Source organism: Hyaena hyaena, unplaced genomic scaffold (assembly GCF_003009895.1).
Source record: "Hyaena hyaena isolate Hyena2069 unplaced genomic scaffold, ASM300989v1 scaffold_13, whole genome shotgun sequence".
In the NCBI taxonomy this organism is placed as follows: Eukaryota; Metazoa; Chordata; class Mammalia; order Carnivora; family Hyaenidae; genus Hyaena; species Hyaena hyaena.
In genome coordinates, this window is record NW_024080645.1 from 7,051,183 (window position 1) to 7,072,206 (window position 21,024).

At 60.1% G+C, this 21,024-nt stretch overlaps 1 protein-coding gene and 1 long non-coding RNA gene across 3 annotated transcripts in view; both read left to right on the top strand.

The window, feature by feature from the left end:
* The first annotated feature begins 723 nt into the window (after window positions 1–723).
* Window positions 724–12,880, top strand: LOC120248513. Of its 2 annotated transcripts, none has more exons than XR_005532591.1 (3): window positions 724–923; window positions 11,764–11,877; window positions 12,204–12,880. It is a non-coding gene; the product is annotated as an uncharacterized LOC120248513 (long non-coding RNA). The 2 variants fall into 2 exon arrangements; XR_005532592.1 differs by having other exon boundaries at window positions 724–863.
* Window positions 12,881–20,708: 7,828 nt separating this feature from the next.
* ADAMTS7 (ADAM metallopeptidase with thrombospondin type 1 motif 7) overlaps window positions 20,709–21,024 on the top strand; it is a 36,365-nt gene continuing 36,049 nt past the window's right edge. The window contains exon 1 of the mRNA XM_039216794.1: window positions 20,709–20,866. Coding sequence (XP_039072725.1) covers window positions 20,758–20,866 — 109 coding nt within the window. The 5' untranslated portion in view covers window positions 20,709–20,757. The remainder of the gene's footprint in view (window positions 20,867–21,024) is intronic.

Consider the following 21,024-nt stretch of genomic DNA (forward strand, 5'->3'; position numbering starts at 1 on the left):
GGGGTCAGCTGGGGTCGAGGGCCCTGCCCCCAGGGTGAGACATCACCGCCCCTGGCCCGTGGGGGGCTCCTCCGGGCGTTAGCGGCTGATCTGGCGGTCAGAGCCCGGCCAGTGTAGGCACGTCTTCCCTGAGGCGGTCCCGGGAAGGCCCGGCCCGCCTCGCCGAACAGGCCCCCGGGGCCCGGGCCGCGGGCTTGTGAGGAGCCCCGGGCTCTGGAGCGCGGGCAGCTGGCGGGTGTGGACCTTTGACCGCAGCGCTCCCTTGGTTTGGAAGCCAACTCGCTTCACGGACTGTAAGCCACGCAGTCGCTGGGCCGGTCCTCACGGGGCCATTTTCCGAGTTCAGCCTCGGACACGCGCTGGCCCCGCGCACTATTCACAGCCGCCGCGCGCGAGGTGGAAGCTACTGGATCGCCCCCCGCAGGTCATCGGGTCAGACGCTACGTGCGCAGTCGACGGCGCAGGCGTGCGTGCAAAGGCCTCAAGTCGTGACCTGTTCTGCGGCCCAGGCGGGCCCTAAAAATCGTGATCCAGGAAACGAGCCAGACACGGAAGGGCAGGTATTGTAACCACCGCACGACCTCCCCCCGACAGGGGCCTGGAAGCATCAGACGCACCCGAGGCGGGTGGAGAACGGGGTGGGGGAGGGGAAGGAGCGGAGCCGCTCTGGGCCGGAACTTCCGGTGCGGGCGGTCACGTGACCGCCAACGCGGTTCCTGCGCCCCGGTGCGTGCTGACCCGGTTCAGGTGGTGAGTGCTGTGCCCGGTGTGTTTTGACGCAGGACAAAGAATCGAAGCGCCTCGCGTTGGGGTCCCCGCCCCGACAGCCCGTCAAGCGTGTTGGCACCCGAGGGCCCGCGTGAGTCGAGGAAGGCGGCGTGTGGCCCCGGCCCGGCCCGCCCGCAGGAGGCCGGGAACGCGGGGTGCGATGCGGGAGCCCCGAGACGAGGTCGGAACCCGGGAGGGGCGGGCGGGCCCGAGAGGCCTCCGGGGCGCTCGCGGACTCTCTCCACCGTCGCGGGGGGTTCGCGACGGGTGCGGGAACCCGGGCCGCAGGAGCCCCGAGGGGACGGGCCTGTGTAACAGTTTCAGTGCGTTTGGTGATGCAGCACCTCCGGGCATAGCCCCCGCCCTCCCCAGCGCGCCCCTTAATCGCCTTCCCTGTCCCCCGCCCCCACCCCCTCCCCTGGGTGACCAGCAACCTGTTCTCTAGAGTTAAGTGTTTCTTGGCTCCTCTCTCTCTTTCCCCCTTTACTCGTTTGTTGTGTTTCTGAAGTTCCACCTATGAGTTAGATCACATGGTATTTGTCTTTCTCTGACACATTTATTTCACTTAGCATAAGACACTCTAGCTCCATCCACATCATTGCAAATGGCAAGATTTCATTCTTTTTAATGGGTGAGTAATATTCCATTGTGTGTATACACCGCATCTTTATCCACTCATCAGGCGGACACTTGGGCTCTTTCCATACTTTGGCTGTGGTCGAGATAGCGCTGCTATGAACACCGGGGCGCATGTGCCCCGTCGAATCTGAGCTTTTGTGTTCTTTGGGTGCATCAAACTAATGCACCTAGTAGTGCAATTGCTGGACTGTAGGGTGGTTCTATTGTTAACTTGTTTTGTTTTTTTTTTTTTTAATATTTTTATTTATTTCTAGGAGAGAGAGAGAGAGAGAGAGACAGCATGAGCAGGGGAGGGTCAGAGAGAGAGGGAGTCACAGACTGAAACAGGCTCCAGGCTCTGAGCTGGCAGTCAGCACAGAGCCCGACGCGGGGCTCGAACCCACGAACTGCGAGATCATGACCTAAGCGAGAGTCGGACACTTAACCGACTAAGCCACCCAGGCGCCCCTGTTAACTTGTTTTTAATTTAAAATTTTTTCATGTTTATTTTCAAAGAGCACGAGCGCACACACATGAATGGGGGAGGGGCAGAGACAGAGGGAGACAGAGACAGAGAGAGAGAGAATCAATCCCAAGCAGGCTCCTTGATGTCACTGCAGAGCCCAACTCAGGGCTTGATCCCATGAACTGTGAAATCATGACCTGAGCCTAAACCAAGAGTCAGATGACTAACCAGCTGAGCCACCCAGGCACCTCTATTTTTAACTTTTTGAGGAACCTCCGTACTGTTTCCACAGTGGCTGCACCAGTTTGCATTCTCACCCTCTGTGCAGATGGGTTCCTTTTTCTGTCCAAATAACCAAAGCTATCCTGAAAAAGATACTGATGAATATTTAACAGCAGAGTTGAATTTTGAACCGGCAGGGGCCAGGAGATCATAAATCATAAATTTCCATCCCTAGGGAGTCCCCGTGTCTTCACTGAACCCGTGCTGACGTCCCCAACCCTTGGAGGAAGGCATAGCCTGGCCTTGGAGCCCTCAGGAATCAGAGATAACAGCAGTTACCTTTAGCTGAGTGTGTACTGTGTGCCAGGCTGGTGTTTCTCCTTTACTTCCCAGAGCAACTCAGCAAACTACAGATAAACATCTCCCACTTCACAGATGGGGAAATCGAGACTCAGAAAGGTGTGGGCTCGGTGAGCATTGAGTAATACACAGAAGTGTCAAATGACAACATTACATGTGAAACTAATATAATGTTGTATGCTGACTACACTGCAATTAAAATTTTAGAAAAAATAATTTTTTAGAAAGGTGTGAGGATTTGCTCCAGGTTACACAGAGAGTTAGAGACGGGGCTGTCTGGGTCTCCCTAGCCTGAAAAGTAACAGAAAGACATGCCAGCACATTGCTAAACAGAGTCTTTCAAAATACCTGCTATGTGGAAACGCATTTATCAAAAGAAATGTTTATGGAGATCAAACTCAACGTCTCCAAGAGAGCTTTTAAATTGCCCTTGATAAAAGGGAGTGCATCCATCGGAGACTGGCTGAGCTAGAGACCGGGGGGCAGTATGCCCAGCAAGGCAGGGTCTGCGGGACATTAGAGCATGGCCAACTGGGGTCCCCCGCCCGGTCCGCTGCCAGGCCCAGCCAGGAGGGCCCAGGTGACAGGCCGGGCCTCAGCTATCTCTGCCTGATATTCATTTCCTCCTAGAAGTTGTCTGAGAGCCCTTATAGACAGGGAAGAGAGAAACCGTGACCCAGGGCCAGGGTGACCCCCATCCAGGTTTGTCCAGATGGGGCACGGGGAGTCCCAGGTGCCGGAAACCTAGGCCCAGGCAAACCGAACGGCTGCTTGCGTCCGGTCAGAGCTGGCCTGCCTTCTTCCTGGGAGCTTTCAGACTGCGGGAGGCAGGCTGTGACACGGGCTCCCCGTGTGACCTTGGCAGTGGCCTTGCCTCCCTGGACCTCAGTTTCCCCTTCTCTAAAGCAGGAGCTTGGCCGGAAGCTCTGAGGCTCCCTCTGGCTTCTCCATCCCTCTGTTTATACATCTATTTATGCATCTGTGTCCTGCTGATCAAACTAATGACAGCTTCTGGTCTCCACGTGGCCACTTTCCTTAGGGCATCACAGAAACCAATTAGGATGACCCAAGGTGGCAGCTGGCCCTACAGGAGTGACACCCCACCCCCACATTCATCAAGAATGTCAGTTAGGAGGTGATTATTCATCCTGACCACCAAGTGGAGCCCATCCGCCACCCCACCCCCAGAACTAGGGGGTTTATAGATCCCTGTTTACTTGGCATTTTAACCAGTGAGTTAAGAGCAAAGACCCTTAAAGTGGACGGTTGGGGAGAGGGGCCCAGGCTCTCCCAGTCCTTCAAGAAGTCTGTGCCCCGCCCCCCAGGCCACGACTGCTGTGAAGGCTACAACACAGCAGAGAAGCCCAGGGAGGGGGGTCGTGCCACAAGGAGCCCAAGCTCGGGTCCCCTGTGGCAGGTGCCCTCCAGGTCCCCAGGAAGTGGAGGAAGCTGAACCACAGGGCAGTCAGAGCAGACAACGAATCAATCAGTACAAACCTGCTTGCTAACCCCCAGCGAGCATGACATTTGCGTGCGGCCCAACCCACTGCCTGTGGTCCTTGAGCACTTTAAAAGAGGGGTAGTTGGAGATGTGCTTACAGGTGGGGGGCAGGGAAGGGATGGGGTCCAGACCTAGGAGGCGCAGAGCCCAGGGGGCCGGCAGCCGGGGCTAAGGAGCATCACCCCCCAGAATGAGGGAGGGAGGCGGGAGCACAGGCATATCCTCCATCCGGAGGGGCCTGCGCCCTGGACACGTGGGACATCGGAGTGCGTCTGTTCCGGGTCTGCGCGGGGTGCATGCCACGTCCGTGTGGGCTCTGTTCTGGGTCTGTGTGAGGTCTGCTTGAGGTCTGCGTGGGGTCCGTGCGGGGCCTGTGTGGAGTGTGCATGGGGTCTACACGGGTTTGTGCTGGGTCTGCTTGAGGTCTGCGCGGGGTCCATGCCGGGTCCGCGTGGGGTCCGAGCTGGGTCTCTTCGGGGTCTGAGCTGGGTCTGTGTGGGGTCTACACGGGTCTCTGCAGGTCTGAGCCGGGTCTGCACCATGTCTGTGCCAGGGTCTGTGCCCAGGTCCAAGTGGGGTCTGGCAGGGTCTGCACTGGGGTTTGAGGGTTCATGAGTTCAAGTCCCTGTTAGGCCCTGTGCTGACAGTGCAGAGACTGCTTGGGATTCTCTCTCTGTCCCTCCCTCACTCCTCTCTCTCCCTCTTTCTCTCAAAACAAACTCGTAAAAAGTATTCCCTGAACACTTCGAAGGAAACTACATTGTGACTGTTGGGTGCACGGCTTTAGACTTATTCTTCTGATCAAGCTTGTTAATTGCCTTGTTGAGATTTTCTATACCCTGAGTTTTAATCTGTTGAACTGTCGATTACTGAGAGGCATGTTAACAATCCTCGGCCACGATCACGGATTTGTCCATTTCTCCTTTATAATTCTCTCCGTTTTTGCATTATGTAATTTGAAGCACTTCCATTTTGTGAATATAAGCTGAACATTTTCAAGGATCTCGCTGGAGAATTGTCGTTTCATAGCGTTACACGGTGGCCTCTCTCGCCCTCCTAACGCCGTTATGCCCTGGGACACCGTCTTCTGCCGTCGGCAACGCCCCGTCATTCAGTTTGCTCAGGTTCAGGTCAGCCGTAGCCTGGCTGTGCGCTCGTGTTTGGGTGCGTCTGTGTCAACACAGTAAAGCTGCGGGGTGGTTTTTCAAATCCAGTCTGACGCTCTCTGGCCGTAAGTAGCGCGTGTGTGCGTGTGCGCGCACATGTGTGCGCCTGTCCTTCACCGGGACTGGCACAGGCCTGGAAACGTCTGCTGGATGAGACTTGGTCACCAGGAGCAGAACGAAGACACCTCCACGCTAGTGGATCGCGCGGGAGGTCGTGTCCCTCGGGGAGCTGAGTCTCGCTTACACCCGCACGCGGGGTGGGGCCCGGCCAGGGCACATGACCTGCTCAGGGCTCAGTCAGCCCAGAAGTGCGCCCCACCCCCTGCACCCCACTTCCACCTGGGCACCAGGTCCCGAGCCTCATCGGTAGACCTCGTGGGCTCCGGTGCACACTAGGAGCGTGTCCGGCCGCGGGGCCAGCGGGGAAGGATGGCCTGGGGGCTGCCTGCCCTCAGGACAGCACCCGGGGTCCCCAGCATGGCCGGCCTAACAAATGAGCACAAGTGGGCGGCTCGGAGCCACAAGGCTCTGTTGTCTCAGGTCTGGAGCCACAGGTCCGAGCCCAGCGTGGGGCAGGCCCGGCCCCCCTGGGAGGCGCCCTCCCTGCCGCCTCCACTCCCAGGGCGCCCGCGGGCCTTGGCGGATCTCCCGTCTGTTTGCATCTCCATCGCCATTCTGTCTTCACCAGCCTTGTGAGGATGCCAGCCTGGATTCAGGGCCAAGCCTAACCTCAACCCGACCAACCTGCGGGGACCCTGTTTCCAAATCAGGCCGCATCCCCAGGGCCTGGGGTCGCACTCAGCCACCCCTGCCCCACAGCCACGGCCTCCTCCGTCCAGGACGTCCAGGACACCGGCCCCTGCCCCCCCAGGCCAGGCCTCTGGGTCTGCAGGCTCCTTCCCGCCTGCAGCACCCGGGGACGCCTCCCTCCCTCAGTGCTGTGGCTTCCCGCCTGCGCTCACCCGCCAGGGGCCATTTGGCCAGAGCTGTGTGCCTGGGCAGTCTCCCACCTTTTTCTCCAGAATCTGGCCTCATAGAGACTGCTGCTCAGACCCCAGCTCCCAGTGTCTGGAAGTCCCTGCGTTTTCCTGAGGCCACCTCCCCTTCCCCCCAGGCAGCCCCCACATCTGTGAGGGCTCCTAGCTTCTCAGGCAAAGCAGCTGTGGAATGTAATGGGCCCTTAGCCATCCCCACATTCACCCGCATCATTTCTGTCTCCATGAACCCAGTGTGACAACTCGGATTTAGAGGCCCGGATGGCTGGTGGCCCGGACGGTGTGACACTTCCCTCCTGCAGCCAGTGGATGCTCCTCCGTGGAGTGAGCACGGTGTGATCTGGGTCCCAAGGGTGCTGCTGACACAGAGGGGGGAGCGTCCGGGGCTGCATGAGGCTGGGTCCCAGACGAGGCCCCGGCCAGCTGGCCTGGCCCCACAGCAGTCTGCATTTCAGGAGCTGACTCTGGAACTTGGGGAGGGGGTCTGGGGAAGACCATGCTCGGGCGAAGAGAAGGGTGAAGGACACCAGAGACCATGTGACGTGCAGGCAACCTGGCCCTGGCCGGTGAGGACGCAAGCAGCTGCGTTCGTTCATCCAGAGGACACTTGAGAACCTACTGTATACACCACACGAGCAACAATCAGACACAGGCATTTATGGTTTGTAACCGCGAGGACGAAAGAAAAATGTACTCAGCCCTCCGTGTGCTGTCCTCCGAGGGCGGAGCCGTGGGGGGGGTGGGTTTAGGAGCCTGCAGGCCTGGTCCTTGTCCCCCAGGGCAGCCAGAGTGCAGCAGGGGCGCTGGCAGCCCAGGCCACCAAGAGCCAAAACAGAGGCAGAGCTCAGGACACGAGAGGGGCCCGGAAGCGTCTGCAGGCCGTGGGCCGGCGTTGCCGCAAGGCCTCGGACACTTCTGACGGGGATCCCAGCAGCTGGAAGCCTCTGTGAAGGTGGCGGGAGGGGGCTCCGCGCCCCCCACCCCATCCTGAGGGAGAACGACAAGGTGTCAGGGTCCGGGGGACCCCCAGACCAGTTGGGAAGTGCGGCTGGAGGTTAGGGTGCAGGGCAGCGTGGGGGGGATTCGGCAGAGGCCACGGGGCAGCGGGCCACCTGCGCAAGGCCGAGGGCCTCCTCTAGCCACCCCTCCCCCGCGCCAACCCCTCCCCTGCGCCGGGCACTGAGTTGATGGCTTCATACCTTTGCCTCCTTGGGCTCCAGAAGTCCGAGGGTCCCCTCAACCTCTCCCCTACATGCCACTGGGGGGACGTGCACAAACCAGGATGGAGACATCAGATGTGCCTGTGGCCACTCAGGCATGAACCCCCCCATCTGACACGCGGTCGGCCAGGCCTCCATTCGCACAGAAACAGGACCTGTTCAGCAGAAACCTGTGTCTGGGATGTGAGTTCCCACCCGCCATCCTCTCAGGCCCGTTATCTGCGTCCTCGGCGAGCGTCCAGGCCCCGCGAGCTCACTGCCGCTCCACAGCCTCCGGTTTGCTCTTTCCTCGGGGTCCCGCGTGCCCCTCCCATCTGCGTCCATTCGCTTCCCAGAGTGGCCGTGGCTGAGCCTCCCGCCTCACTGTCCCCTGCGCCCCGGGCGCGGGTCCCTGCCGCGTGGCAGGTGGCTGGCTTTCTGAGCCACACCTGGGTCCCATTTCCACGTACAAGGCTGTTCCCGGAGAAGCCTCGTGAGTGCCGGCTCCACGCTGGGCTCAGGCTGTGACTGTCACCTGCTCCGTGAGGGCCACAGGCAGGTTGTGGGCGAGTGACCCGACCTCTGTGACAAGAGCCAGTAAAAGTCGCCCTGGCTTCCATAAAGGAAACAGTTCACAAGAACTATGAGTCAAGTGAACTGTGGTAACGTGTAGGGTCTCTGCTTGTTTTTTAATGTCTATTCACTTGAGAGAGAGAGAGAGAAAGAGCGAACTCGGGGACGGGTAGAGAGAGGGAGAGAGAGACTCCCAAGCAGGCTTCACGTCTTCAGCACAGAGCCCGACGTGAGGCTTGGTCTCATGAACCATGAGATCATGACCTGAGCTGAAACCAAATATCGGACATTTAACTGACTGAGCCTCCCAGGCGCTCCTGGCTCTCTGCTTTGTGGCAAGAAATGACCCTAAAGACAGTTTGCATGTGAAGAGCAATTAGAAAAGAACACAGAGGGAGAATACATTAATCACTGAATTATTAACTTCTTCAGTTTATGGAGTAAGAAATGGGCTAAGAGAGGGAATGTGACTTGGTCAGGGTCACACAGCAGGGGGCTTCTGACCAAGCTGACTCCAAGTGGTATGTCTCTCCCTCCCACAGCTTGCTTGGTGTCCACAGTATGGTATTTATGGACTGAAGTGTGTAACTACCTACCGTATCCTTTAAACAGAATGATGGTAGAAATGACCGTTGCTCTCAAGCTCTATGTAATAAGCTATTATTTCTGGTTTAGAGCACTTGTGGCTCCCAGTCTCACATTCCCTTGGGACAGTATCCTGTATTGCATGTTAGCTCCCAAGGTGGGGCCCGGGGTTGCCTGGGCCCCCGGGCAGCAGGAAGCCAGGTAGAAACCACAGCAGGGGCTCCTTCTCTGTCCTGATGCTCCCACAAGACACATTCCCCTGCACGCAGCAGAAATGAGCTGCAACTGACCCACTTTTAAAATTAACACCAGGGCGCCTGGGGGGCTCTGTCGGTTGAGTGTCCAGCTTCAGCTCAGGTCATGATCTCACAGTCTGAGTTCGAGCCCCGCGTCGGGCTCTGTGCTGACAGCTCAGAGCCTGGAGCTGCTTCGGATTCTGTGTCTCCCTCTCTGCCCCTCCCCTGCTTGCTCTCTGTCTCTCCTTCAAAAATAAATAATAATAATAAAAAAAAGTATTAACACCAAGTAAAATAATCACGGTTTGGCGCTACCAATGAACCATCACTGTTCTCTACTTTGCGAGTAGAGTTTCCTTTGCGAGTGGACAGGGGCTCCAAGGCGCACAGGTTCTCCTGAACCGTTACCGCTACTGTTACAGGAACAGCACGTTCTGGGAGGACAGGTGCCGACATTTAGCATCTGAAGCCCGGCGGGCGCCTGGTCTGGACGCCAGGAGGGCGAGTGGGTTTCTCTACCCTCGAGCATCAAGCCTTCATGCGTAGGAAGCAGCGGGCCGGTGTTGCTCCGAGAACACTCGTGGGGGCTCTGCGTCAGTAGGAGGACTAGCTGCTGCCCACCTGCAGAGGCGGGAGCTGCTTTACCTTCCGGGCCGGCTGTCGGGACATGCTCCCAGCTCAGGCTGAGGGGCTTGCCGGAATCATCCCGCCACACCACACCCCTGTGATGCATCGCTCCATCTGCATCATTCTTTGTGACCATCTGGAATCTGCTGGGATACCTCCAAGAACAGGGAGCTCACTACCTGATGAGTCTAAGGTGCTCAAAAATGGGAAAGGTCTGTCATAACTAAAGATCAAAATCTACTTCCCGTGACTCATCCCCCACAGGTCACAGCTGCACCCTCTGTGGCCATCCAGGCCACAGCTGCACCCCCTCCACTGCCCTGGCTCCATCATGTCCACCTCAGGCCCTCTGCCTGCAGCAGCCAGCACTGTGTGGAATCAGTGATGCGGGTGGGCAGGGTGGCCGAGGCCCCAACGGGACACGTGGCCGGCAGGCCTCCTGGGTGAGTGCTCGAAATCTCCAGCCACTGAGGGCCACCGAGGGCCGCCTTATACGCATAAAGGGGTCATGTAAGGGGGGCCAGAGTAAGTCCCTTAATGGGCGAGGCGTGAGTAGGGAGCACTGTGCACAGAAGCTGTGGCAAGAGACCCCACTGTCAGGCCTGGTGGGGTTCTCAGCTCTCCTTGTATGACTGGGGAAACCGAGGCGGGGCAGGAAGGGACTCCACTCTGGGTCACACGGGTTCGTGGGGAGCTCTCAGCCGTCAGTAATCTCCATGGCTCCCTGAGAGACCTCAGAACATGGGCCCTGAAGCCAGACGTTGCTTGACATCATTACCCCCCACCCAAAATGACACTCTGCCCCATCATTCCCTGTGCTGATACCGAGGGCGCGGCCCTTGCTGAGAGGGGCACTTCTCGGGGGTCAGGCGTGGCTGGGGGTGCTGCTGGGGCCCTGGCAGAATTCGGGGCGCCGCAGACAGGGCAGCGCGCTGAGGCAGCTGTTGGGAGCGGGCAGCGCACACGGAGCCGGGGAAGGGGTGGGGGCGCTCCTCGGCCAGCTGGGTCCGCGCCCCCAGGGCGTGGGGGCTCCGCTGGGCAGCCGGCAGGGCCCGGGGTCGACAGCACACAGGCCGGGCCCGGAGCTCGGGGCGCAGCCAGCTCCCCCGCGGCCACCGCCCTGGGACCCGCGGCCACACGTTCCGAGAGGCGATTGGCCGGCGGCAGCCGAGCGTCCGGGCCGTGTTTCTATTGGCCGCTTCTCCGGGTCCTCGCCGCCGAGGCCGCGCGCGGGAGCCGGCACGTGCGCGCCCCTGGCCGCCCCTCGCCGGGAGGGCTTCCCCCGGGCCGGACCCCGGGGGACACTCAGCCGGCGGCAGCCGGGCGGGAGGACCCGCCGGACGGCCCGCGGGCGGCGCCCTGCTGGGCCTGGGGGAGCAGGGGCGCAGAGCCGGGGAAAGCCCAGAAGGCCTCTCAGAGGAGGCGGATGGGAGCTGATCACAGTACCCCCTTGGTTTACTGCACTTCAGTGGCTTCCTCTTGCAATTAGAATAAAGCCTAGGTTTCCTGCTTTGACCTGCAAGGCCTCATGACCGAGACCCTCAACCAGGGCTGAAATAAAAATCAGTAAACGAACCCCATCCCCCCGAAGGCCGGGGGGGGATCCAGGGCCTGGTGTTTGAAAGCGGCCCCAAGCTTCCCGCGCACGCCAGGCGACCGGCCTGCCCGCTGCTCCGGGCCGGGCTGGCTTCACCGCCGGCGCACGAGCCTGACCTCGCTCGAGGACCCCCGCCGGCCCTTCCGGGTCCCCGTGGCCCCTTCTCAGCACTGAGGCCGAGCGCCCACCACCCCGTTACCTCTCAGGGCCTCCGCGCCCTGGCCGCCAGCGTGCTGTGTGATGTGCACGGGACCCGCCCAATCCGCTACCTGTGCCCCCCGGTAAGATGGTCTGGAAGGTTCCTTGTAGTCTCGCTCAGAGGCAGGAGCTCTGCATTCGGCAGGCGGGTCAGGTCACAGCATGTCCGCGACCTAAACCCGCCGGGAGCTGCTGTCCCGTCGGAGCGGACTCCCCACCGCGCACCCGGCCGCGACCTTGACTGACCAGGCGCCTGGTCTCCTGATCCCGCCTTGAGCCCCTCCGTGCCTGGATCCACCTGTTATCCACCCGCCGCAGCCCCGCACCTCGCCTTGCCTCAGGGCTCCTTGCACTGGGCAGGCCGTCCGCTCAGGGTGCCTTACCCAGTGGCTGTAAGACTGGTCCTTCCTCCCTCCCTTCCTTCCTCCCTCCTCTTTTGTTTATTTCTGAGAGAGACAGCGTGAGCAGGGGAGGGTCAGAGAGAGAGGGAGACACAGAATCTGAAACAGGCTCCAGGCTCCGAGCTGGCAGTCAGCACAGAGCCCGACGGCTCGAACCCACGAACCGGGAGGTCATGACCTGAGCCGAAGTCGGACGCCTAACCGACTGAGCCCCCCAGGCGCCCCAAGACTGGTTCTTTATTATCCCACAGGTCTCAGGTCAAGTGTTGCCTCCTCTGAGAAGTCCTCCCTCACCACTCACTCTGTCTATATCCCCAAGCCCCAGCCCACCTTAGTTCTCCTCCTCATCACCCTGGGATCAAAATGTATGTATGTGTTTTGAGAGAGAGAGAGAATGCAAGCAGGAAAAAGGGACAGAGGGAGGGAGAGGGGGGAGGGAGGGAGGGAGGGAGAGGGAGAGAATCTTAAGCGGGCTCCATGCTTGGCAGGGAGCTCGATATGGGGGTAGATCCCATGACCCTGGGATCACGACCTGAGCCGAAATCAAGAATCAGATGCTCAACTGACTGAGCCACCCAGGCGTCCCAGCCCCCCCCGCCCCCCTCCTGCCCCAAACCAAACTTTTGAGTGAAATGTGATGTCCACACACATGCCCACATGTCCTAAGTGTCCCGATGATGGGTTTTCACAGGCCAGACACACCCGTGCAACCAGCGCCCGTCCCAGAAGCAGAGCGTGTCGCACAGGGGTCAGTAAAGGACTGCGGCCCGGAAGCTTTGGAGACGTTGTCCGTTCCCTCGTGATGCAGACAGAGCCGGACCAGCATCAGTCCCACTCCAAGGGCTCACGGGCGTAAGGGAGCACAGACGACGAGGAGCTGAGTGAGGGACGGAGACCATGCTGGGGGCAGAGGTGGGGGGGCAAGTAGGGAGGGGCAAGCCGGGCCTGCACGACTCCTCACGGGAGCACTCCGGAGCACGCCTGGTCAGGCCGGCTGTGGCTGTGAGGAGACCCCCTCCGGATCCCAGGCAGGCGGAGCTGGGGGCAGTGAGGTGTGTGTGCTGCAAAGTGCATCCCCCAGGAAGGTGGGAGTGTTCCAGAAAGCGCAGGATTCGGGGGAAGGGGTCTCGCTGTGGCTGGGGGAGGGACACTGTCCCACTCCTCCGTGGAGCACCTCAGGTGTGCAGGCCCGGGGCCAGGATTTTCACAAGAACCACCTCCTCCAACGTCACAACCCCAGTGAGGCTGGTTGTCCTCACCGGGAGGGCACTGAGCTGTCCTCGCGCCTGCCCTGGCCGCTCTGATGGCATCTCCGGAACCCGCCCAGAACCACCCTGCAGGAAGCAGTTCCGGAGGGAGAGGGGCGCAGGCGGGCATACATTTCATTTTCTTAAAAAAAATTTTTTTTAATGTTTATTTTTGAGAGAGAGACAGCGTGAGCAGGGGGAGGGGCAGAGAGAGAGGGAGACACAGAATCTGAAGCAGCTCCAGGCTCCGAGACGTCAGCACAGAGCCGGATGTGGGGCTCAAACCCCCGAACCGTGAGATCATGACCTGAGCAGAAGTCGGACGCTCAGCTGACTGAGCCACCCGGGTACCTCAAATCTTATTTTCTAAAACCAGTCTCTTGGCTATTGTTACTATAATGAAAAAATAGCACTTCCATAGATCATTTTTCACAGCGATGTGGCCAGGGTTCGTCTTTCCCCTTGGGGATAATTCGGCCGCAGAGGGGTTCAGGGTGGCCGTGTCGCAGGGCACGGGGCTTCTGGGTTCTTGCCCGCAGCCCTGCCGGGTCCTCCTCGCCCTCCCAGGGCCCCTGCTCTGCTCCGCGGTGCTAGGAAGGTCTCAGGGACACCGTCCCCAAAGGCTGGGCGTCGGGAGCCCACAGGAAGCGCGCCGGCTGGGAAGCAGGGCGCAGCAGGCCAAAGCCACTGAACGGGCGAGCTCAGGAGCGCCGTTCCAGCCACAGCCCCTGCAGCACGGGGTGTCCCTGTGCTGTGCGTGCAGTGCGCATGCACGTGATTTGTGTGTGTGCGTGTGCACGTGGTCTGCGTGTGCAGGCTGTGCGTGCACGTGGTGCGCGTGTGCACGTGGTGTGCATGTGCAGGCTGTGGGTGCACGTGGTGTGCGTGTGCAGGCTGTGTGTGCATGTGGTGTGCGTGTGCACGTGGTGTGTGTGTGCAGGCTGAGTGCACGTGGTGTGCGTGTGCACGTGGTGTGCGTGTGCAGGCTGTGGGTGCACGTGGTGTGCGTGTGCTGGGGGAGGTAGGGGCAGAGTCGGCTGCTTTCCAGCCTCTGCGTCTGTGGCACCATTTGCTTCTTTAAACAATGACCATGAATTACTTGGTTCTCTGTGCAAATTAATCAGCAAATCCCCAAAACCTTGGCAAGTGTGGCAGGGGAGAAGGGCCCCGGGGGTGCTGGGGTGTCGGCTCTGGTACTTTCCGGGGAGGGCGGACATTCCTCCGGTGTTCCCGCACCACGTGGACTTGGACCAAGCTCTGGCTCCGTGCCAGGGAAACGTGACTCCGGAGCCTGGCCCCGCGCAGACACATCCTTCCGAGCCCTGCCCGTGGTTACGTGTGAGCTCGTTCACGACTGATGTTCTGCTCACCCGGGAGTTGGAGAGTAATGCTCACCTCGGAGGGCTGCTCGAGGGTTAGCTAGAACATTCCTAGGAGCCCCTGTTAGTTCAGGAATAAGAGTAGCAGCTGTGAGCAGGGGGGGCTGAGGTGGGGGCAGGGGGGCGGGTGCAGGGCCCATCAGCCTAGCTGGGGACTTGCTCTCCCCGCCCCCCAGAGCCTCCTGTGCTCCCCTCTGATTCTGGGCAATGCTCCGTAGTCTTTCCAGAACATTCACCCATTTTGCAGAGAGGCCCCCTTGCACTCAGACTTGGGTTTGTCTCTGATTATGTTTCGCACACAGTGAAAGGCCGGGAGGACTGAGCGCCGGGTCAGAAACCGTTTAGTCAGAACTTCGAAGGCAGCGCGGTGCCGCCTCCTTCTTTCCAGGCTCGCGGACAGGGCTCCCCGCCATCTACGCCGCGGTCTCTGCGACCGGTGCCCCCTCTCTGGAGACTCTGGCAATGGCTTTCTCTAGTGCCCAGGAGCGGGTCACAGGGGCGCAGCCATGCTGTGTCCTGGTGCGGCTTTTCGTGCTCTCTGCACCGTGCAGAGGCCAGGAAACTTCCGAGCCGGGAGCTTAGGTGCTTCCCTTGGGAGGAGGGTCCGTGTGTCACTTACTTGCTGGTCTTCTGTGTTTTCTCTGATCTTTCCAGGTCTCCCGTTCGGTGAATGTTGGATTTGTGGAGTTTGATAATCTGGGGAATGTAGGCACATCTATTCCCTTTTTTCCCCCTTACAGATTTTGCTGTTGATTTCATCTTTAAAGTATTCTTCCCAACCCCCAAATTATATAACCAGCTCCATTTTTAACATTGGCGGGAGCAATTTCATAATAAGGCTTGTGCTGTTTTTATTCCTCCAGGCCCCACAGCAGGCAGCACGTGTGAGTATTTGTCGGGTAAATAAAGGAGAGAAACGATTTATTGATTAAGAAAAGAAAACGAAAAACGACTCATATAATCTATTTTATGCAGGGTTTTATTACCAGCAAAGATTATGTTTCTTTTTTTTTTTTTAAGATTTTATTTTTAAATAATCTCACCACCCACCGTGGGGCTTGGACTCACAACCCCAAAATCAGGAGACTAAGCCAGCCAGGCACCCCGAGATTCTGGTTTTTAAACTTTGAAACAAGTATTTACAAAAGTTAATAAAGTACATGAAAAAAATGTTAAAGGATAAATGAGCAGAAAGCTCCCAGGCCCTCATATAAGGCAACAGAAAACCATAAAATGTTTTCAAATTTTTTCCAGATACAGGGATATGGAACAGCCACTGCTGAAGGGAGGGCGTGAGGGAGAAGAAAGCACGGAGGTGATGAGCGGCTGCAGAGCGAGGGGCGGCGAGAGCTGAGAGGGGCTGGGTCTGCCCGGCTCAGGCGGGCGCGCAGCTCACTTCCAGAGCCGCTTGGATCTGCAGGCAGCAGCCCCTCCCTGGGGCCTGGGGGGCGCCAGCCCCGGACACCTGGCCCTGGCACTCTGGGGGCTCCTGGGGTGAAGGTGAGAGCTGACGGCAGGCGACAGCGCAGTGGCCGTCACCGGGGTCCCTCGGGAGTCGGCACGGCTCTGGGCACCCGGCCCTCGGGAGGCGCTGGTGAATGGAAGACTCGGGGAAAGGAAGTGGCCCGTTTCCCACACGTCGAGCGTCTGACAGAGACGGTTCCAGAAGCAGGAGCCACAACATGGACCCTTGGGGACAAGCCCTGACTGGCCATCTGGGGAGGCAGAACGAGCCCCCGTCAGGGACCCAGGTGCCGCAAGCAGGCCAGTCCGGGCCCCGGCACCTCCACGTCTGGGACCTTTGGCCGACGGCACCCCGTGTCCGCGGCCGCTTTTCCGCCTGTATGACAAGGACGGTGGTGACCCTGCTCGCGGCAGGCGAGGCGTCGCGGGATGCATGCTCCTTCGATGTCCCGCTTGGCCTCTGCCCAGTTGCTGGCTCAGGGCCCGCAGGGGACGGCCCTCCAGGGAGCAGCAGCTCGGCAGGCCCGGGGGCTCAGCCAGCCGACCCGGGCATTTCCAAGGCCGCCTCTTAGCCCCGTTCCCCACCCTCTGGGGGGCTGGGGGGCGTTCTCGTTTAACAGTCTGCCCCCTACACTAGCATTTAAAATTGTCTTTGCGACTCTCGCAGTTTGCGTGCGGGGAAGGAGCTCACCGCAGTGCCTTTGGTTTGACCACACCTACCCGTCAAGGTCACGAACACACAGCACATGTCGTCAACACGTGCGGACTTCAGCTTGCAGATGCCCTCCCCGCGGGCACAGGAGGCAGTCCCAGCAAAACGAGGGTGCTCACAGCACGTCCGTGGGTAAGACAGAGGGTTCCGCCTCGGTGGAACTCACGCTCTGGTTTGCGTCCCACGTGCGGGGAGCCTGTTCAAGGCCCGGGCAGGCCCGCAAGCCCGCCCGGCAGCCGGCTCTCCACTGCATCTAAGTGAAGACAGCCAGGAGGGGGTGTGTGCTGCCCCACGTGTGAGTGCGACTGTGTGTCTGCGGACACCTCCCCTGAAAGGGTTCGTGAGAAACGGGGGCAGAAACGGCCGCCGGGAAGGAGCAATGAGGGGCCAGGGACCAGCTTCGGGAGGAAGAGTCCTTTGCGCTGTTTGTGAAGTCTGAATGTTTACCCTGCGCCCGCCTTACCAAACCACGCAAAGTGAAACATCACTAAAACGTAAGGCCTCTTAGGTTGCCGTGCGCCTCCAAACTAGTCAATCCACCAGACCAGCTTTCCCACTGGTGACATTCGGGGCCGGACAGTCGTTTGTGTCGGGGACTGTCCTGTGTACCGCAGGACGGATAGTGGCATCCTTACCCTCTACCCACCAGTCTCCGATGGCGCCTCCCCCCTTGGCTGTGACCACCGAAAATGTCTCCAGACATAGCAAAATTCCATGGAGGTGAGGTCAGCCCTGGCTGAGGAGGATTGCTCCAGGAAACACGTGAAGTAGGGGAGCAGTCTCCGTCAGCCGGATAAGAAAGCTGAAGCCCAGGGTTTTTATTAAAGTTTTAAAAATTGTGTGCTTTGGGGCACTTGGGGGGCTCAGTCGGTTGAGCGTCCGACTTCGGCTCAGGTCATGATCTCACGGTCCGTGGGTTCAAGCCCCGCGTCGGGCTCTGTGCTGACAGCTGGGAGCCTGGAGCTGCTTCACATTTTGTGTCGCCCTCTCTGCCCCTCGCCCGCTTGTACGCTATTTCTCTCTCTGCTTCTCAAAAATAAATAAAAATTTAAAAAATTGTGTGCCTCATCTTATTATTACCTATTCGTTTATAATTTTAAATGGCCAGTGCTCTCCTGTACTTACTACCTTTTAAACAACCTATTGATAGGGGCGTCTGGGTGGCTCAGTCACTTGAGCATCTGACTCTGGATTTCAGCTCAGGTCAAGATCCCACGGTTGGTGAGTTCAAGCCCTGCATCAGGCTCTCTGCTGACAGTGAGGAGCCTGCTTGGTATTCTCTCTCTCTCTCTCTCTCTCTCTCTCTCCCCCTCTCTCTCCCTCTCTCCCCCCCCCATTGCACTCTCTCTCAAAATAAATAAATAAAACTTTAAAAAAGTAAACAATCTCTCAATATATAAATGGATATCTAGAAGCAGAATACATTTAGATTCTCATTTAGTTTGATCAGTTTCTGGTACGGTTTCAGCAAAGGCAAATCTCACTGGGGATGTTGGGGTGCTTAGCACAGTGATCATTTAATCTCGGGGCACCTGGGTGGCTCAGTTGAGTGTCCGACTTTGACTCAGGTCACGGTCTCACTGTTGGTGAGTTGAAGCCCCACGTCGGGCTCTGCTGACAGCTCTGAGCCTGGAGCCTGCTTCCAATTTCGTGTCTTCCTCTGACTCTGCCCCTCCTACCCCCCCTTCAAAAAATAAATAAAACATTAAAAATTTTTATTTTTTTAAATGTTTTATTTATTTTTGAGAGAGAGACACACATCATAAACAGGGGAGGGTCAGAGAGAGAGGGAGACACAGAATCCAAACAGCTCCAGGCCCCGAGCTGTCAGCACAGAGCCCGATGCGGGGCTCGAACCCACAAACCATAAGATCATGACCTGAGCCAAAGTCAGACGCCCCACCGACTGAGCCACCCAGGCGCCCCAAAACATCAAAAATTTTTAATAAAATATTCTCTGTCAAGATTAGGGAGAGGGACTCTTTAATTGGACAATTACAATCACATCAAACATACTGCAAAATCAAATCTCTTGCTTTGTTCAAAATGTACTCGTGTGCAGCGCTGGTGATAAGTGGCGAGCATAGCTGCCTTCCAGAATGCACTCTTGGCCCTCCAGAATTTGGGGGGTTCTTCCAGCTGGGTTATTACTCATGTCGTGAGTGCAGACTAAGCCTCACCATGCCTTGTGCCTTGTGTGTCCAGCATGTTTGTTAGGAGGGGCGCGGAGAAGGCACACAGGGTGTGCACAGAGCGCAGGTCAGGGCTCAGCCTGAACTGAAGCAGGTGTGGACTGCTGTCAGCCCGAGGCTTGAAGACACATGCTCCAGGGGCGCCTGGGGGCTCAGGTCATGATTTCGCAGTTTGTGGGTTCGAGCTCTGCGTCGGGCTCTGTGCTGACAGCTCGGGGCCTGGAGCTGCTTCAGATTCTGTGTCTCCCTCCCTCTGCCCCTCCCCTGCTCATGCTTTGTCTTCCTCTGTCTCCAAAATAAATAAAAACAATAAAAATTAAAAAAAAAAAAAGACACACGCTCCTGGGCTGCCCTGGGGCGGGGGGAGCTGTGTCTGTGTGTCCCCTCTGTGGATCCTCTTGGTTTCTCGGGTTTACTGTGCTGGGGGGCCAGGTCACAAAGGCCAGTAAGACCTGACTTGACCGCTCACAGTGGGTGGGACTGACAGACCCCGTGAGCAATGGCGGCCATTCCATGTGGTTGGTGCCATGACTGGTGGATGGGGGCAGAGCGGGGTGGGGGCACCTTTGGGATGCTCAGGGCAGGTTGGGAGAAAGACTGGAGGGGCCCTAGGGGCCCTTGCACCAGAACGGAGGCTGCAGGATGGGTGAGCCTGGGGCACGGGGGGGGGGGGGGGGGGGGGGGGGGGGGGGGGGGGGGGGGGGAGAAGTCTAGATGCCCCAGGAGAAGTGGGGCTGGGAAGGGGAGCAGAGGAGCACCCCGGCCATGGAGGGGTAGTATCAGTGCCTTTCAAGGGAGGGAGGGCAGAATGCTGTAGATTGAGGTCACCAGCTGTGGGGACCAGGCACCCAGAGCAAGGTCCTTGGGAAGCAGGGAGAGCACAGAGCAGCCCTGGCCGGAGCGTTTGCCTCCCTCGCCTGAGGGGCCTGCCCCCTGCTGTGTGCAGAGGCTGGAGGCTTCTGGGTGCTTGGTGCATGGGGCGAGGTGTGTGCGGCAGGGTGTGGTGGTGTGTGTGTGGGGGGAATCGGAGGTGGGGGGCAGGGGTCAAGCAGTGCATGTGGCTAGGAAAGCAGTCAGGTGAATCCAGAGGGCCGGTAGGTGGGGAGAGGGAGAAGGTGACGAGGAACCGCAGAAGGAAAACACAGTGTAATTATGAGGCTTTGGGGAGGGCGGGAAAGATGCAGGATCCCGTCTGAAGGTCAAGCGTCTGATCCTGTTTTCAGAGGCGGGACAGGTGGGCGGACACAGCCTAGGTTGAGGCCCTGGGAGCCGGTGGCACAGGTGGAGGGAAGCCACTGGAAATGACGTCAAGGCCACGTGCTACCGGGGTCCCCTGGGGGACAGCAGGGTTGAAGGTGCAGGGCCCGGGCGGAGGGGGGCGCGGCCTTTGCCAGGGCTGGTCCGCGGAGGGAGGCTGACCGCCGCCGTCCCCACGAACACGCGGAGCTCCCTGGGCAGGGCCAGGCTTAGCGAAGGCCCCTGCCCGCCCCCGGGGAAGGGCTGCGGCCACCGAGGACGGATGGCTGGGCGCGCGCCTGCGGCCGGCCGGCCTCCAGGCTCGGGGGACCCTGCTGCGCCCCACGCCAACCTGAAGGCCGTGCAGGACTGAGCCTGGAGGCTAGGGCTGCGGGACCAGCCTCGCGGGGAGCCGCCGCCCACGGGCCGGGCCTCCCTCCTGAGCCTGCTTTGGAGCAGGGTCCACCCTGGGGTCCCTGGAAGGCCTCCACCGCCCTGCCGGGCGCAGGGAGCGCAGTTCAGGGAAGACGCATTCCGGAAATTCCAGCTGCTTCTGGGGACTCGGAGGGTCGCGGCCAAGAGGCGCGGCTGAGCTCCGCCGCCAGAGGGCGCGCGCGGCCCGGCGGGGCGGTCCGGGCCGTCGGGGGGCGCGGCGCGCGGCCAGCCCCGGGCCCGCCCCCAAACAGCGGCCGGCGGGGCCCGCGGGGTGGCGGGGGCGGGGCCTCGGGCGGGGCGGGGCGGGGCGGGGCGGGCGGCCGCGCGGCCCCCTCCCGCCCTCCCTCGCTCCCCTCCTCTCTTTCTTTCTTTCTTTCCTTCTCGCCGTCGGGCCCTGGGTCCCCGGAGCCTCCGGCGCCGCCGAGGGGGCGGGCCCTGCAGCCTTTGTTGCCGCTGGCCGGGCCCCGACGCGGGAGCGGCGCGAGGGCCCGGCATGTCCTGAGCCGGACCCGGACCGGGCAGCGAGCGGACGGGACGGACGGGAGCGCGCGCGGGGGCCCCGGCGCTGCCCGCCCCTGCCATGCCCCGCCGCCCCAGCGCCCGCGGCCCCCGCAGCCCCGCGCCGCGGCTGCGCCCCCTGCTCCTGCTGCTCTGCGCGGTGGCGCCCGGCGACCCCGGACCCGCACCAGGTGGGTGGCCGCCCCTCCCCGCCGGCCGGCCCCGCGCCCCCCACCTCCGCGCGTCCGGGGCACTGCGGACCCGGAGCGGCCGTGGGGTCAAGCCGCGCGGCCGGCGCCCCCTGCCCGTGCCCGGAGGAAGCCCCTCTGCCCTCGGGCGCAGGGCACGG